The 18,807-nt window shown below is 45.1% G+C and overlaps 1 protein-coding gene across 1 annotated transcript in view; it reads right to left on the minus strand.

Moving 5' to 3' along the window:
• Nucleotides 1–17,875, minus strand: part of prdm16 (PR domain containing 16) — a 163,092-nt gene extending 145,217 nt beyond the window's left edge. Inside the window, exons 1-3 of the mRNA XM_076102219.1 lie at nucleotides 17,741–17,875; nucleotides 13,541–13,660; nucleotides 12,678–12,852 (exon numbers count right to left, since the gene is read on the minus strand). Coding sequence (XP_075958334.1) covers nucleotides 12,678–12,852; nucleotides 13,541–13,660; nucleotides 17,741–17,875 — 430 coding nt within the window. The remainder of the gene's footprint in view (nucleotides 1–12,677; nucleotides 12,853–13,540; nucleotides 13,661–17,740) is intronic.
• Between the last annotated feature and the right edge of the window lie 932 nt (nucleotides 17,876–18,807).

The raw sequence follows: 18,807 nt of genomic DNA on the forward strand, positions 1-18,807 counted from the left end.
TGCTCCTGGGAATAGTTTGCTTATAACACCAGTGCTTGCATCTGTTCCTCACACACACCCCACAGTCAGTCCGACTGTGCAGTCAATCCTCCGACTCTGCTAGTACAGAGCTAAAGCACAAAGAAAATGTTCTGTAATGCACACTAATAACGGAAAGCAATTAGCTTAGCTGTTTGTTAATACAGGTACGGAATGTGCTAATCCAGGGAGCGTGGGGGTCGGAGGGGAGTCCGTGTGTATGTGTGTGTCTTGGCCCTTATGTGTGTGTGTGTGTGTGTGTGTGTGTGTGTGTGTGTGTGTGTGTGTGTGTGTGTCAGAAGGCAGTGCAGGGATCTACAAGCATTATGTGCGTCCTGCCTAATCACTGTCATATGGAAGGGATTGAAGTGACCACTGCCACGCAATGAGCCGGACCACGCCACATCTGTTATCAACTAGGTCCCCCTTGTGTGTGTGTGTGTGTGTGTGTGTGTGTGTGTGTGTGTGTGTGTGTGTGTGTGGAGGAAACATTTGCATTACATTTAGCATTTAGCTGACAGTCTCTCATCTAATGCCTCCCATTTTAAATATACTGCCAGAAAGCAGTTCTTAGTAGTTATTGTGCCTAAATGGCATTGATGACAGACACCAGGAAGATCCCCTATTCAATAGAGACAGTTTGTCTTTCTGTCACTCACAGAGGGAGTGCAATATCGTTCAAGCTTCTGAAACGAGTCTGCTAGCTCGACGGGCCTAGCAGCCCATCTGTGAGTGCTTATCGTGATGGATCCAGCCTCCAAACCGCACATCTAGCTGCTCAACGGGGACAGAGACAGAGGGACGAAGAGATAACTGAGGTCACGAGAAATGAGACGGATGACGGAGGACAACCAAGCCCAAGGAAAAATCGGCTGGGCAAGGCTGAGGCCTGTACATTTTCATAGAGCCCTGTCTAAATAAAGAACACATTATAAGACCCAGTATCAATCAAAAGCAAAAATGTGTAATCACATAACGGACTGCAGAGTGGGTGACATTTGGCGGATGGATGATAATTTATTCAGATGTGAGCTGCTAGATGAGGATTTACAAAGCAAAGCGTGAATCTTGATGGTAATTTGATGCTTGAATCAATGGTAAAGCACTTATCTTCTAGTACTTGATGCCTCTTATTTAATTCAGTTTTTTTAGAATTTCTTGTATGTATTTCACAGAGGAAAAAGCAAAGATTAAAGACAGAAAATAGATCTCCCCCTCGTCATCCCTTAGATTCATCTCATGTCCCCCAGGTTGGGAACCACTACTCCCGGGGATCAATAGAGTATTTCTGATTCTGGCACCCTGTGCAGTGCAGCTCTGTTCTGCTCCGACAGCAGACAGGAAAAGCGGGAGCTACGAACGAGGACCAAGAAGCAGTGGTGTTGTTGTGCAGACGTGTCCCCACAATGGCGGCTGTCACCTCTGACCCTGCACACCCAAACAATGTTGAGCAGTCCATTTGTCCCCGCAACACACCAACCGACGCAGGTCTCCACGTCCCTTTGGCCAACCCCATTTCCTCTACTGAAAACAAGCTATCCCCTCCCCTCCTACACCCACTACCACCCCCAGCATCCGGCAGAACATGAGGCCCAGCACCAGCCACCAAGCGGTCCTTTCTTTATTGTGCCTTCTTCCTGCTGTACTTTTCTCCTGAACCCCTGTTGTTGTCTCCCCTCTGCCTCCCCCCCCCCCCCCCCCCCCCCCAGTTTCGTGCTAATTAATTTAATCCTGTAAGCAGGTGTAAGCCCCGTCATTAAGTGGAGCCAAGTCACAGTAAATGGGGGGGTGAAGAAGGAGGGGTGCATTGTGAAAGCGAGGACAGAGTGGGCATAAAGAACAAACGGGGAAATTGGTGGCAAAGCGGAAAAATCCTGTTTTTTTCATACAAGGGGCAACAGGAGGAGGATATGGGGGGGGGGGGGGCAAGGGAGTCCAAAAGAGGGGAAAATCTTGTTTTCAGCGTTTTCTAAGGAGAGGAGTGGTAACGTGAAGGGGCATTCAGTGAATGTTATATCGATATCTCTCGCCCTCTCTCTCTCTCACCGTCCATGTATCTCGCTTTCTCTCTTCTGTCTTTTTGTGTCTCTTCCCGGAGATAGCTCCAATGGGGGTAGAGTGAAAGAGAAAGGGGTGAAAAATGGGGACGCGGGGCTTGTTTTTCTCCTTGGGCCAAACAGAGCAGGACTATGGGCTCGAGTCTGCACAAGTTCTTTTTATTTACCAACCATCCTTTCTCTGTCTCTGTCTATCCCTTTTCGTGGGACTAGGGGGGTCTGAATTGAATCTTTTTGAAAGGGGGTGTGGGGCATCCAAGAGTTGTGAAGCAGTGGGTCTTAGCAACTGGGGATGCTGGACTAGAGTTACAGAGATGCTGCTGTAGCAATAGGGGGGGAAAGGAAAGGGAAGAAAGGGGAGGAGGGGGTGAGTTTGTAAGGTGGCATCCAGACTGCATGCCAGGAGCTCCCAAGAGGTTTCTTCCACTGGGGCTCCTCTGTCTGTCCTCCAATGGGGCAGCAGTTTACCATGCTGCTCGCAGCCCCGGAGAAAGCAGGCTGAGCAGGACGCTATTCTTCTCCGCTGGCCTCAATCCCCCGGCAGCAGTCAATCAATCCTGCTCCCTCGTCCCCTCTTCTTCTGTCAGCTTCCATCGGCACCTCAATCTGCCTCCCAGCGCACATCCTCGAGCAAAGTAGAGGTCGCAATTTAGGCACTCTCTTTCTCTCACTCCACTCCACCCCCCCCCCACCTCTAATTCCTTTTTAACTCAGTGAGCGGGTGTCAGGGATACAACTTGGTGCATTCCTGCCTTGCTTGTAGCGCAACAAGCTATTGAGCAGGAGATAAGCCTCTCTTTTAGGAGGGGTTGAGGAGAATTGAATTCAACCCCTGAGTGACGGGAGGAGGAAGATTTATCCCCGTCAGTGGACAATGCCGCCTTTTCGGGGACTTTAATCTCCCCAGGACAATGGGCCTGGTTTTCCTCTTACCACCAACTCCACCACCACCGCCACCCCCGTCCCCCTGCGTTTTTCCCACGATAGTCGTTGATTAGCACCCCGGGCCGATTGCCATTATCTTTATCTTGTTGGTTTTTTTTTTGGGGGACTCATCTGTGTTTTTGTCAAGAGAGGAATAAGGCAGCTTGGAGGAAAGTGATAAAAAGACAGTGAGAGGGTAAAGGATTTGTAAGGCGATGGAGAGACATGAGGGGACAGACAGACAGGGAAGAAAAAGTGAAAGGAGGCTAGGAGTGGTAAAAAAAAGGTGGCGTGAGCGCCAAGTTCATTGAAAGTGCCCATCAGGACAGAGGGCGAATCCCCTCAGCTGAGTAGACATCCCCACAAACACAAACGCCAAGTCATTACTATGACTCGTGTAACCCAGAGAGAAAGGGAAAGGGTAAGAAAAGAAACACTTATCTTTAGGATAGGCAGGATTTACCACAATTTGGGGATTGGTGGAGTTTGGACAGGGTTACTTGCACCAGTGAATGTAATCTAATAGCCTTTAATAAATCCTACCTTTGCTGAAACAGTTTTAAGAGGTGTTTATTCAACTTTATGATTATTCTCCAGACGACAGGATAAAGCGGCATCACTAGACACAGCTTTAAAAGGTGCTCAACACGAAACTCCACTTAGATCTCAACATGGCGACGGCTGGGCTGCCGACTCGCAGCTAACAGTGCAAACAACGGCAACAGTGCTGACAGAGCTAGCGGTGTTTACCTGAGGGGAACCAGAGGGTGCGCGCTACGCTTCCGTGATGAAAAAGTGGGCAAACATATAAGAATTGCAGTTGCCAAATGACAATAATATTATTCTCGTAGGACTCAGTTGGTAACAGTTGTATGAACTGTGAACCAGTTCTGTGCAGAGGAAGAATGAAAACATAAGAATATATGGCGCTAAAAATAACAATTAGTTTCATTATCAATTAAACTGTAGATATTTCTTTCGATTAATCGTACACAAAAAGGTAACAAGGTGCTCTTCATGACCACCCTGTGTGAGGCAACAAGTCTGCATTTATACATTACACTTGCAGAAGCTGTTACAAAGTCAGCCAGGCATTATGGGTGGGTCATAAGTGTTATGTAAGGCGATGAGACATTATAATATCAAATCTCACTCTCTTGGCAATGGCGAGACTCAATCTGTCGAGCGTTTACTCGGCTGTGAAAAGTTACAGCCTCATCTGAATTTTCCTATACTTGCACTTACCCTCATGCACAAACACACAATTGTGCACACTTCCTCCACATTACATTAAATCTCTGAATTATGGGTTACCAATTTCTAGTCAATGTACTGTGAGCCTTTTCTTCTGCTAAGCTGGATGTCTTGAGCGGAGTGTGTTTCCACGTTCAAACCACTCAACGGGACGCTTCTAACCCAGCGGGACGATCTGAAAAAATAAATACTGCCATAATTACAGGAGGGAGAGACATGGGCCATGTCTGACATGACAAACCCCAGATGGATATCTCAGGCTGACTGTGCGTGCGTGTGTTTGTGTGTGAGTACGTATGTGTGTGTGTGGTGGGCATGTTTGTGTATATGTTTGTACCCCCGTTTGTGTGAGTTGGTGTGTGTGCTTGAGTGGAAACATGACCTGTGTTCCACGTCTACATGGGCCCCTGCTCTGCCGTGTGCTTTGTCGGGGACCACGATAAAGAAAAAGGAATCAAAGAGGAAGAAGAGAAAAGGGGAAAAATAAGCAAAAGCGGGATGGACTGACTGAAATGCAGAGGGATAGTAACTGAGGACAAGAGAAGAAGAGACAGAGAGAACAGAGAGAAATCTCTGGATGTGATTTGGGGAAGCTTAGAGTAAATATTTATTTCCCATCGTTGGGCCCGTCAGTGGTAACGTGATGGATTCACCGCCTGATGTCTTCCAACGCACACTGCTGCTATTCAAAGACGCCTGTCCCCCCCTTGTGTTTACGGTGGCATGACTTGCACCGCGGCGGACTGCTGTACACAATACAAACGAAAAATGAGATACTTGCGCTGTGGCAGGGCGAGTACTCAGTCACAGTCCCACACATTAACACACAAAACAGGCGCACACACAAAACGACAAACACACGTGTCTCATAAATGCATTCCTTTGTTGAAGGGAAGATTACCAGCTCAGCTTATCCCTGCTTGCACTCTTTCCCTTTCTGTGTGAGTGTGTGTGTGTGTGTGTGTGTGTGTGTACGAGTGTGTTTTGCATCCATTAAATACTTTTATTTTTGTGGGTACACAATATGCTGAAACCAAGATATCACTCTCCAACTCTCTCTCCCACAGAGAAAGAGAGACACCCACATCCATGTAATTGCTTAAGTAAGTGCTTGTGTGAGGTCTAGCTTTGCTAGGAAACAGAGTAACGCATTTGAAGGTGATCGTGGAGAGTGAAAGATGAAAAAATGTGACGTTTTAAAACAAAGTAGAGAAGACAAAAGGAAACAAGACAAATGAAATGATTTGGTTATTACGTAAGGAGATTTTGTTTGGGGGGAGATACATTCGATCGGATGATTTTTTTTCCGCCAACAATCTAGCCTTTCCATTTGTCACTGTTCAAATGGAAAGGCTAGATTTCAGAGTTGTGAAACACTTTCTGGGAACCCTGCACGGCTCTCGGTCTCAGAGGCCATTTTCCCAAAGAAAACCAGCTCATCTCTTGTTCAACACGTCGCAATTGCACGGGCCAGTCTGCGAGCCTGCGGGCTCCCTGTCCCTCTGCACACCCCCTTCTGGTCATCCTTCTCCTCTGAAGCCCTCCGTTTGCTTTCCCTCCCATCTTCCGAAATAGTCTTCCTAACTAGTGTTGGCCCATCCCTGTTCCCAGCTATAAAAACAGGCCCCGGTGGCCGAAGATGCTTAGAGAATGTGGTTATTATTGCACATACACACACACACACACACACACACACACAGGCAGGGGCCCCTCTCCAGTAGTTTGGTAAATGATGCCCCAAACTTAGCTCGAAGCCGGAATGAGTCCAAGGTTTCTTCTCATCATCATCATCATCATCATCATTCCTCGGCAGGCCCATGACTCAGCCCGAGTCACATTATTTGTTCCAGAGAAAACATTATTTTTTTTTTCTGTCAAGCCTCTCTCTCCCTCCCTGTTTTCTCTCTTGCTAACTTGTACTGTTATTCTTTCTTTTCATATCTTCCCATATGTCTTTATCTCTTCTGCTCCCACTGTAAATTACCGCTGGTGTCTTTCTTTTTCCCCATTCCTCCCTCCATTTGTCTCTTGCTTTTCTTACTCAATACACGCTCTCTGCCCACTTCTTTTTTTTTGGGTTTTTCCACCGGGCAGACAGTTCTTTAAGGAACAGGCCGGAGTAATTCAAACAACATGGCTCTAATTTGCTATGACATGTTTCATTTCTGACCTCACTTCAGATAACCATCTTGCTCTCTCCCTTTCTTTCTGCATGTCTCTTTCTCTCTCTCACATCCAGCGACATGCTTTGGATGAGCCCGGGCCTGTTTGTGGAGGATTCTTCTAACCATGCGCTCATGCTAACGCTTTTGCGGGTACTCAATGAGACCAAAATGTTTGCTTTTGCTTTGTAGATCATTTAAACAAATGTATTTCTGAGGAGCCAAACGTGCTGGAGGCTCCATGAGCCGTCCATCAATTTCTTATCTGGATTCGAGAGGTTTTCAGTGATCATGTTTTTGGAGGTAAACTCTTTTTATACATTCATCGTGGGCGACTACTATACAGAGGAAGAGACGTACTACAAGACATGATGCCTCAACAATTTGACATTATTGGCAAATATTGGATTGGGAGGTGGCTGAAGGGGGATGACAGGAAATGACTCAACAGTTCAATTTGGGTGCTGGGGTAAGTCGGAGTGAAGAAAAAAAAAAAGAGCTTGACAGGCGCAGCACACTCTGCTGCCAACCCCGAAAGCCACAAATATGAGCATGTTCCCTGAGAAGTGGACCATGTGAAAACAAAAGTGCCTGGCAGTGGGCAGCGGAGAGAGGTTGAGGGAGGAGAGGGAGAGAACTGTGGAGGTTTCATTTGGGTGAGAGGTCAACACGAGAGCCAGAGTCAGAGGACACTCACTGGAGATGACCACTGCCAACACACACACACATATATATAAAACATGTTGGTGCTTTCCATCGCGGGGCCTTCATCACAACTTTGAGTCCTACTCCGATGTGTGTGCGAACCCCAAAGGAAGAACCAGAGAAGGGCAGGCAAGTTCATACACACTGAGGAAAGGTCAGAAGAGCTGTCACACACGCCATCATCTCAACCACAGGAAGGAAAAACATCTGTATTCATGACAAATACAACTGAGTGATGTTTTCGTCTTTTCAGTTGCAATTGTCTGTCAGAAAATAGAATAATGAAAACGGACAAAACTGCTGATTTGTGAGACGTGAATAGCCGGTTCAACAATACGCTGTAAAAAAAAAATAACACTCCAGTCTGTGATTGTTGCTTTTTTGGAGCACTCCAAACTGGCCAACTTTTACGGCTGAGCTGTGGAAGGGAACAATTCATGAATTTACCGTCATCCCAACACAGATCATAAATATGTCAGTTATTGTGTGTGTGTGTGTGTGTGTGTGTGTGTGTGTGTGTGTGTGTGTGTGTGTGTGTGTGTGTGTGTGTGTATGTGTGTGTGTGTGTGTGTGAAACATGAGTGGATGAGGATGTTAACGGCTGCCGCACAAAGACTCCATCCAGGATACTGATGTGGATCATGTTCATCACTAACAGAAGCCATATTATTCCGGTATGGAAATATCACACAGTAGGCATCACTGTGTTGAGATGTGGCATCAGGGTGGCCTTGTGGTTGTGGAAAGTAACTTAAAAGTCACCTTTGACTCCTACAAGAACCGAAGCCAACCGACATCCATGTGTCCTGTTGAGCTGAACTTCCCTGAAGATCACTTTGATTGCTAAATTGATAAAAAAAATGTATTAAACTTCTGAGGCCAGCGACTTTTTTCCTCAGCATGTAATCCACCCAACAGAAATGTACATCCAGCCTCCTTCTGACTTATTTAAAAACTGGGGGATTCCCATCCGGTGCAGAGCAAAAGGACAGATGTTTGGTATCTATCACATACCCTGTGCTCCCTGTGGAAATCCAAGAGCACTGCAAATGGCTAGCAACCCTAAAAACAAGGCCACCCCCCCCCCTCAACACAAACTGGGCCAATGCAAAGCTGCTGAACTGTACCAGCTAATGCCTCTAGCTGCTTCAACAGCTGCGCTGTCCTGCCTCATCCTTCATGTGCACTAACAAGTGATGTGTGTGTAAATGCAACTGTGTGTTTCTCTGAGGGAGGAGGCAATTTGTGCATGTGCACACTTACTGCATATGTGTGTATGCATGCAGACATTTGCATAGCGGAGGCCATGAGAAAGACTTCATTCACAGCTTCTGTGAAATTAGCCAGAGGCTCACCCCAAGATGTTCACACTCCAGACCTGCCAATTGTAAACAGACTCAACTCTGTCTCTCTGAATTTGCTCTGTACCTCGCTCGCTCTCCCTTTGGCTGTTTTCATGGGAGTTAGCTAAAATAACCGGTAGTTTCACGAGTTTAAGACAAGTTTTCTGAAATTTCAGCAAAATAAAATGTAAATCCTTGTGTTTTTATTAGCTAATTCAAGTATAGTTAAGAGGATAGACACATAATGAACTCTGATAGCAAAGCATTTAATGGATGTCATATCGCAGCATGGTGGTGATGTTCTATCTACAGTAGCAGAGTTACCATAACAATACATGGTATGTTTGTAAAATGTATTTCGGTCAGCCTTACAGCCATGAGACAACTCCTCCAAACCAGTGTAAAAACTGGACATATCAACATTTGAAGTTTACAGGATAACATGACTTGAGATTGAAAAGCTACTGCTGGTTATTCTTGAGATTATTTTAGAGAATTTTTTTTCCACTTCATGACATTTTCCTGAGGCCTAACATTGAACCAGTGACCCCTCAATGGCCGCCGCTTCCTCTGATCGCAGAAAACCTGCAGTCAATTTGATTAGCCGCCACTCTTTCTTCCAATACAGCCTCAGGTAATGAGGTATGTCTGGAAGTAGGTGGAGGCCAGCAAGGTGGGGGTATTGGGTTTTTATTTTTTGGCTGAGGTGGGCGTGTGGAGGGGCAAGGGACTCTTCAAACTTCAAAGGCTTCAGATTGGACACGAAACACACGTTTGGAAGTGGGGGAGGAGGAGGGATCACACAAATCTAATTTTCCTAAAAAAGGGGAAATGCAGACAATGAGGAGTTGGAGGTAAACGACTTGTGACCCCACTTTTACCTGGTTACCCCCACCTCTCTGTTCCCTATCCCTTCCTCCCTCCCTCCCTCCTTCCCTCCTTTCCAGATCAGATTAAGCCGCAGTGGAAGGGAGCCTCCACTCGTTAAGGAACCCTGTCATGACAAATAGAAACACAAAGCATGACCTGCCTTCAATTGGAAACGGATCCACAGCGGAGGGGCAAATAGGGAGGGAGCCAGAGGAAGAGAAAGAGGCAGAGAGATGGAGATAATTGAATCAAGGCTGCGGGGGAAGACAGATAAATCTTATTATTGATACTTCAGTTGAGCAGAGACAGGGTGAAAGAGAGAGAGAGAGAGAGAGAGATCAGTCTCACTTCATTAAAAGACAGCTAAAATATCTTGATCGTTTATCTGCCTGCTGCAGGGCATGACTGTGCATGCATATTTATACTTGTGTATGGGCAATATTGTGTTTTTATTTAAGTTAAGCCAAACAAGTGTATTTACTCCATACAGCATTGGATCAATGCAAAAACTCACACAATGCATCGCATGTTGTAAAATCCACCACAGTTTACTTCCTCTTACGTCTCCCAGGATGCTTCCAAAAACACTTCCAATCACAGAAGATGGAAAATAAAGGTCTTTTCCCAATACAAGGTATTCTCTCTAGCACAAATACAGAACAAATGTGTCATTTTCCAGCTTTCCAACTGACTAAATTGTTGAGGTCTTGTGTTATTTTAATGTTCCTCTTCACAGAAATGCCAGCAGAGACAATTTTTGTCTTGGTAACCATTTTCAAATAGGAGGCAGAGCAGTTACTTCCCCACACTCATTGGCTGCGCTAAACTGCTGAGCTACTACACCTGGGTTTTAAGAAAATCAACTACAAATGTAAGGTCTACGTATGTCTAGTTGTGTGTGTGTGTGTGCGTATGTGTGTGTGTGTGTGCAGTGTAAGGGTGTCTGAATGTAGGACCTAATGTTCAACTTCACACTAGTGCTGGGGAAACAATTTAGAAAACTGTAAATGATCCCGATGACAGTTTATATTCTACCGTGGTCACCTCAGGCACACTGATGAGCTCATACCCTTACACACACACACACACACACACACACACCAATGATATAAATCACTCCTTAGAGAAAAGTTGGGAAAACAGCGTTGTAACGGCTTCTAGAGGCTGGTGTGAATGAGTGTGGTCAATGATGGATGAAGAGGACAAGCAGCTATGTGGAAACTCAAGAAGAGGCAGGTGAGCTGAGGAAACTGTCTCGCTCACCTCCTCTTCTTTGTGTCCCCCCCGCCAGTCTTTATCTCTCACATGCAAACATGCACGTCACAGCTGGCACGTACATATGGGAGCAAACACTGCACATATGCATCCAGACGTACACACAGAGACACTCAAACACACATACAGAAAGCGGGAGAGAGCCAGCTGCCATCTGAAACATTCGAATGTGTAAATAAACACCCGAGAGCTTTCCAGCCAAACAGGACCAATTTGCGACGCTCTACAAACAACGTCGGACCAATCGTGACACTGGCCTTTCTTTTCTTTAGAGGAAGCCCTCAATTAATATGTCACCACAAGTCAAGACCACGAGACCCCGCTAAAATAAGCCAGCCACTTCAGCCCTCGCCTCTGGAGAGAGATGAGAGAGGGACATAAATTGCCCTCTTTAGAGTAAAAGAGTCATCCAAAAAACCAATAAGCTGGGAGCGGGCACCTGCGGCCCTGAAAATAAATAAGTTGTCTTTTTCCATTCCCACTCTGCTTATTCCCTTATGAGCAACCTGTGAAAAAAATCCTGTTTATCCACTTTCATCGGGTATTCCCACCGTCTCTGCGGCCACCTAAATCAGATTTCCATGGAGCAGGTTCTTGATGTAAGCTGTTCAACCAAGAATTCTGACCTCCGTTAAATACACGAACTACAGCATCCAAACACACACAAACACTGATGACTTTGGATTGAACTTGTATCAGTACCATCATTGCATTTTGAATTACATTCAAAATATATTCATAATTCATAACAGCTGTCACCAGTCTAGTCACGTAATTTAATTATCTTAGTTTCTTTGTGTTTGTCTTTAATGAGTAAAATAGCAAAATGTCTTAAAACCTCTTTATAAAAAGTAATTTCTGAATACCATCAGTAGCTCATGCTAATAATTAAAAACTGTCAATTTAGGTTTAACTCATAATTTATTATTATATTTTTATTATATTATATTTGATAGATTTTTATACTAAACATTTGATCTCAGATAAATTGCATCACCAGTGTCAAAACTGTCACTTTTTCCCAGGTGCTGTAGATTTATTTGGCTTGCGATGTTCCTCACACACTCTGTGACAGGAGGTGATGAAAGAGGAGAGGAGCAGCTTTGAGGGGCGCACTGCCGCTGTCACCGTCACAGACACCGTGTTGGCTCGCTGCTACGCATCCCTGCATTGTCCCCCGCTACACCTGACACTGCCCCTTCCACCTGTGGTGTGTGTGTGTGTGTGTGTGTGTGTGTGTGTGTGTGTGTGTGTGTGTGTATCTAATCTTGAACACAATGAAGGTATAAAGAGCGGAGGAAGTGATCAAAGTGTTGACCCCCAGATACTGAAAACCCAGAGTAACACTACTACATTTTTTATAACTAATAATAATGAACAGAAGAAGAATTTCTAAAATTGAGTACTAATGTTACTTTTGAAAACAGTATTACAAATGTGCATTGTAAGAAGAAATTGCTCCACTTTTTTTTAAACTTATTTAGCAGCCTTAACTTATTGACCAGGACGGCTAAGACAAATTATCTTCGATCTTTACACTTGACAAAAGGATGTCAGGCTGATCTCAGGCTCCTGAGGATTATAATAGATGCAATTTGGATGTTGATCATCCCAAACCTCAACAAGATGGCCACGCATATAAGCTGCAAACATTTCAGAAATCATCCGAAGGACGACTGAACTTCAAAGTCCTTCAAACAGAATCAAAGTGAAAGTTGCAAGGAGATCGCTATCTGTCTGTGGTTGCTACCCTGCATCATTTCCCATCCCTAATTACCTTTCAGACATATTTATATCCGTTGTTAAACTCGTTTAAATAAGATCACCCGTACAAGAGCATGATGTAAACCGTTCAACTCTGCTCTACTCTCTGACTAAAAACGCAATTGTTAGAAAGAGTGCTTTGAGAGAAACAAAAAAAAAAGGTTTTGATTCCTTATGTCAGAACAACAGAGAAGGGAGAGAAGTTGAGAACATAGATTTATCGCGTCTCCTCGGTGTGATATTGGTTTCAAAGGTAAAGTTGTAAGTTGTGTGGGTGTGTGTGTGTGTGTGTGTGTACAGTATACGTGTGCATGTGTCTCTCGGCAGACCCAGATGGCAGGCGGGCAAGGAGGAAAGGGGGAACTTGGGCCAAGTGGACAGGAAGCCGTAAAGGAGAGTTCTGGTTACGAGGATCAGACGGTGGGTCGAACCCTGCTCAAAGCTACCGCCGCTACCGTACTCCAGGTGTGGGTTACACTCCTGGACACGGGGGACAACACACATTCTTGTATGCAAGCTCCCCAAAGGATACTGTGCCGGTGTGTGTTCGCATGTGAGATTGAGCGTTTGTTGGTATCCTAATTAACATGCAAAGGCAAATGTGCACACACACATGCGCGCGTTCGGTCACACACAAACTCTCACACGCCCCGCCCCACCCCCTCTTCCACCAAGCAGATCCACTTAAAAGGGCTCGTATCAATTGTCAACGGCCATGTTTAGTTGTTTAGGCCCCTTTTCTGCACTGATGAGGACCAGACCATGGAAAATGCAACCACCCATTAGCCACATGTTGCTTCTAATACTGACCCAATAAAATGCTGTTCCCCCCCTGCCATGGAGAGTTCATCGGGCCCACCACACAGAGCGAGAAAGACAGGAAACAAACAAAAAAGAAAAAGCAGCAAAGGGAGGGATGTGGTGACGGACAGAGAAGAGAAGAGGGAGGCACTTGCAAATAAAGATGTAACAGTGTCAAAGAAAGAGGGAAGTGCATGGGCCTGCTGCTAATTTCCCGCCCTGAGTGCAGTAATCTGAGGGGAAGATTAAGGTGAAGGAGTTATTCTTGACTATTTTATTAAGAGGTGCTTTAGGCGCTGGAAGAAGGGGCTTTAGCAGCGTGCCATACAATACAAGACAAACATTTGCTGTTATTTCACCAAAGTACTCTCAGATGTGCTGCGTAGGGGCCTTGCCTTTCGCTGCAGAGGAACTTGGCATCAAAGTTCCTCCGCAGTTCTCTGAAAACAAAAATCTGCCCCTCTTTTCCGAGGGTCCTGCCCTGTGCCTGCGTCCGACAGATAAATAGCGAGGTGTCAAAAGACAGGACGGCAAAACCTCACACCTAGTTTTAATTAAAATGGGAGAGAAGCAGAGAGAGAGAGAGAGGGACGCATGAATCTGTCCCTTATATTAGGAAAGAACTGTCAGAGGCAAAGTGACATTTGAATACTGACATTTTTAGTTTATCTCAAATTACTGTACATAGTTTTTATATTAATGTAGTATTATTTGCCTCGCTGTTATGTGTAAAATATCAACACTAAAACGTAAAGAAAAAGAAAAACAAGCCAACACTTATTACAAATTAATTTTAAAATTCCACAACAAAAATAACTCCAAAAACTGTAAGTTCTACCTCACAAACAAGTCTTTGAAAAGCAGGTTTTCATACATTGCTGTATATATATATAAAAAAAAAGTTTTTAAATGGAACCAAGGCCGGTGACAGGCCAGCAGCAGCCTCACCCACCTGCCTCTTTTGTTTGCTTTGTCACTGCTTCACCGTGCCATTCTTAAACACTTACTGCTCTTCAGTGCTGTTGAAAAACAAGATGCGTCTGTCAGTGCATGAGTGTGCGTGTGCGTGTGTGTGTGTGTGTGTGTGTGTGTGTGTGTGTGTCTGCCCCTGCGGTCATCCAAGTGAGCTTTTACTGCATTCAGGGAAATGAAGAGAAACACATTTTCAAAGCCAACGTGGCGCTAAAAGAAAGAAATAACAGTAATGCTGCATGTCTTCAGTCCCCCCACCCAACGACATGCAGGTCCCAGAGTTCTAACATTTGTTGGGTACAACATCTCCCCATTAAAACAGCTAAATTGTCATGTCTCAAAAACCTCAGCAACTTTGAGTGGAACGGTCAGCGCGGACAGACAAAAACCATAGAAGTGGCCGTTTTAACCACTCATAAAACACAATTCAGAAACTTCTTCCTCTTTCCTTTTCTGTACTCGAAAGAGAGGATGTGGCTCGACTTGATGAGGAGAGAGTTGGAGAGGGAGGGACACATCAGACTATAGAAATTCTAAATGTGCCCTCTCAGGATTTAGATGATTGAAGTCAAATCAACTGATTCAACTTTTTTTTAAACACAAATGGTAAATGTCTCGCCCAGCGATGCTTTTCTTAATTAATAATACAGAGAGAAATACATCATAGTATGAAGGAAGATATTAATTAATCCGCCGACCGTACCACCACGTCCACAGCACAAATCGGACACAAGACATGTTCAGTGGCCCAAGATTAATGCTCAAATTCATGCACATTCTCTATCAAATGAACCAACATCAAACATCACCAACTGATATCCGAGAGGGGACTTTCACTTCTAGATGATCCAACTTCGAGTCGATGGTCGTTACGGTTGAGACCGACAAGGAAGAAGCAGCCCAGTTCATGACATCATCCTAGTCCTATAGGTGATGATGTGTGAACTGCACAGGGAAGGGCAGCTGTGGCTGGGAAATGGCAGCAGCAGAGAGACACTCACGATGTCCAGACTAGATGGCAGACAACGTTTGAGACAAGACGCAATTGTCATTGAAAAGAAGTATAGGATTAAAACGGTTGTCCTTTATAAAACTAAGAACAAAAGTCACAATAGCTGTTGGTTTAACACGTCACCTTTAGTTTTGATGGGAGCTACAGACATTTTTTACATCTCCTTAGATAAAACATTAAAAGCTAGTTAAAGCATTTCTTAAGCCTGCTGGGGCATTGACCTACGAATTCAAAATCCTGGCAGCATTAACGTTGTTTGTATATATTTACTAAGGTAGTCTCAGTCTTACAAACCAAAGCCACACTCTGCTACACTTGTGTAACTGGTCTGGGTGTGTGCAGCTCACAGTACCACCCATTGCCTCCGTCTGCGTTGTGTTGGAGTCAACACAGGACATGCATGCAACCACGGCTTTGCTGAACAGGGATTTCTTTTGTCTGTTTGTTTGTTTTTTTACTGGAAAGAGTAAAAATAAAAACTGCAAATTACTTCTAACGTCTTCTCTAAAAACTCATGGAAGACTGACAATCAGCCTACACACGTCAGATAAGTAGAACAAGAATCACTCAAATATTTGATACGTTATCTTATTGTATAGATCCCGTCTATTTAACGAGTTTAAATTGCAAATATCTAAATATGATAATCAAACAATATAATTCTTAAATACTGATTCTCATATTTAACACTTTTCTGTCTGGACTCTGCCAGGTGAACCTGTGTTATGCTGAAAACCTCTCTTTTTTTTTTCCTGCGTGGAGAACATACAATTAGACTGATACGGGCCGAGCACTTTGCCTTTGGGACACTGAGCATCACAGAGACGCAAGCTTGTAATAGAGCTATTTGTTTTCCTCAGAAAGCTGTCCAAATGCCCTCGCTGGGATCGCTAGACTGCACAAAGGCGAGCTATGAATTGGTCAAATCCACTGGGGCAGGTTATTGATTAGGCCTACGGCTAGTACGACGCAAAAATGCAACTAAATTAGATATTTGTGTCCGTGTGTGTGTGTGTATTTGTGTGTGTGTGTGTGTGCATTACTGTGGCAGTATATTAACTTAATCTGCATGAACCACTGGTCAAGTTCCACAAACCAAAGACCTCTAATTGCAATACAATGTTCTGCTGTCTCTCTTTTAACTTTGCAAGATCAACCATGGCACCAACCATATCAATTAGTGATTTTAAATATTTAATGTTAAGAGAAAAACACCTTTTTGTTCCTGCGTTAACAACATGTTAAACAAGTGGTTGCATTTAGGGTGAGAACTGCATACGTACACTAGATGTACCTTTTTTTTCAAATTAACACATCCAGTCGCCTTAGGGGGCAATTTGGGTTTTGTGATGGGTTAAGGGATACTTCGGCAAACACAAACAATCAAATACTGTATGTAATGGACCATAGACGCATACAAACATAACGTTCCACTGCCTCCCTCGTCTCTTCCATTTCTTGCTCACATCCGCTGCCCTCCCTATCAGACATCTCCCTTTTCAACAAGAGCGGTTTGTCAGGGTCAGAAAGCAATTTAAAACCTCTAGTAATGAGAGTCAGTGAGAGAGAGAGAGAGAGAGAGAGAGAGAGAGAGAGTGAGAGAGGGAGAAGTTAAAGGGTGGGAGAGAAAGGGAGATGAGGTAGTGGGGCGGAGAGAAGAAGAGGATGAGGAAGGAGGGAGGGGTAGGCTGGGGTGTCAGCCATCAAAGCGGGCCAGGAGAAAAGAAGGCCAGGTGCTGGTTGTGGGAATGTGCCGTCCATGGTTCCAGGGACCAGGGAGCTGGTTGGGGCTGCGAGGGGGGGCAGGGTGGTAATTAGCCAAGCCTGGAGGAGAGAGAGGGCCCTCCAGGGCCCGCGGGGATAGCCCCTCCGAGAGGATACCATTTGCACTTCTACAGGAGCCGCCAGCCCCGGGCCACAAAGAAGGGGAAAAGGGGAACTATGGCATCCTTTATCAGGCCCGACAAAGACGCCGCATCTTTTCAAAGGAGACCGGAGAGAGAGAGAAACTCCAGTGTTCCAGAGAAGGAGGGGAAAAAGAGAAGGGAAGAAAGAATCCGAGGACTGGTCAGGAGAGAGAGAGACACAGAGAGAGATGCCAGTGTGTGGGTTGCAAAGCGGGACAGGAGGTTATGGTCATACTGTGACCCCGTCAGTCCGCTGAGACATCAGAAATTCACTAATGTCCCACACACACACACACTCAGACACACACACAGACACACACTCACATACTTAGATAACGCAGAAAGCTGAGTTACACAACTATATTCCCAGAGCATAGCAACTGAAAACAACACTACATTTTTTTCTTAACATTTCTTTCATTTTCCATCTCAGTTCTCATCAGTTTCGGACGCATGAAAATATGAGATGTCTCTATAACCAAAAGAGAAGTTTTGCCACAGAAAGAGGTGGTTCGGTTTGCTTTGCATTTCATCCCGCGGGAGCTAAGTAGAGTCAGTGGATAAGGAGCCAAAATGGCCACTTTCTACCTTTGACATTATCAACGAATCTTAAGAGTTTTGCCCTCCTGTAGCGCGAGGGAAAGTCGAGGTCATTGACATTACTTTTACCTATTACCTTTGGAGTACGGCTGCACGGGGGGGTGAATGGTGGCCTTTGAGGCTGTGAGGCTTTGTGCTCCCCGTTGGAGAGCAGCCTGACAGCCTTAGCTGAGTGGGGGCCAAAGGTCAGACAGGTCATGTGATAAGGCATTTCAGACCTGCATATAGGGCCCCAGACTGGAGACCCCCCCCTACACACACACACACACACACACACACTTTCTCTGTGTCTCTCCTCTTCTCTTCTCTTCTCCCTCTCTGTCCCCTCTCTCTCTCTCTCTCTCTCTCTCTCTCTCTCTCTGGACACAAAATGCCATTTGTTGTCCGTCAGTCAGTAGCACAGGGCCAGGGTCGGGCCCGGTGCTGAAAGCTCCATTCACACACCCTCTCACCCAGGGATGTTTTTGCAATTCAATATTTTCACACGCAGGCAGCTTCATCGTTACTTTGGAACCGTACACTTGGCAGGATGAGGCTAGGGGCCTCTGGGACAGAGGGGCTGAGAGGTGGAGGAGAGGGGGTCAGCACAGAGGAATCCTAGTGTCGGGAGGGGATGGGCCTGCGCCGGCTAATGGGCCATCTTGAAATGTTTTAGCCAAGAACCCTCCAACACCTACACACACACAAACAAGTGTACGCACACATGCACACACACATTCTGCCCTACTCATCGCTTCACATCCAATCTGACTCCAGGTTAACAAGGAGAGCTCTGACTTGCTTCATAAAAATCCCTGGGCTAATACAGCCACACTATCCTGCCAGGGACAGACCTCTCTCCCACGGGACATCTTTCTAACCCACATCTCTAATATACAGTCAGTGAAAAACCAAATGGAGATGTCTGGACATCTATTTGAGCAACATGTCTGTAATATCTCTAAGCATATTATGACGAAATACAGCAACTTCAACATTAGACAATTAATCATGTGTTTTTGAGAAGATGTACTTATTTTTGAACAACAAGTACTACCAGATCAGACAAGAAGTAACAGGTCAGAAAACCATCAGAGAACAAAAGTATCAACTCCATGGAAATGTGCCTCATTTAAGCCAAACAATTTCAGGAGATTTGTTCCA

This window comes from Anarhichas minor, unplaced genomic scaffold (genome assembly GCF_050575085.1).
Source record: "Anarhichas minor isolate MPS153535 unplaced genomic scaffold, ASM5057508v1 ptg000003l, whole genome shotgun sequence".
Taxonomy (NCBI): domain Eukaryota; kingdom Metazoa; phylum Chordata; class Actinopteri; order Perciformes; family Anarhichadidae; genus Anarhichas; species Anarhichas minor.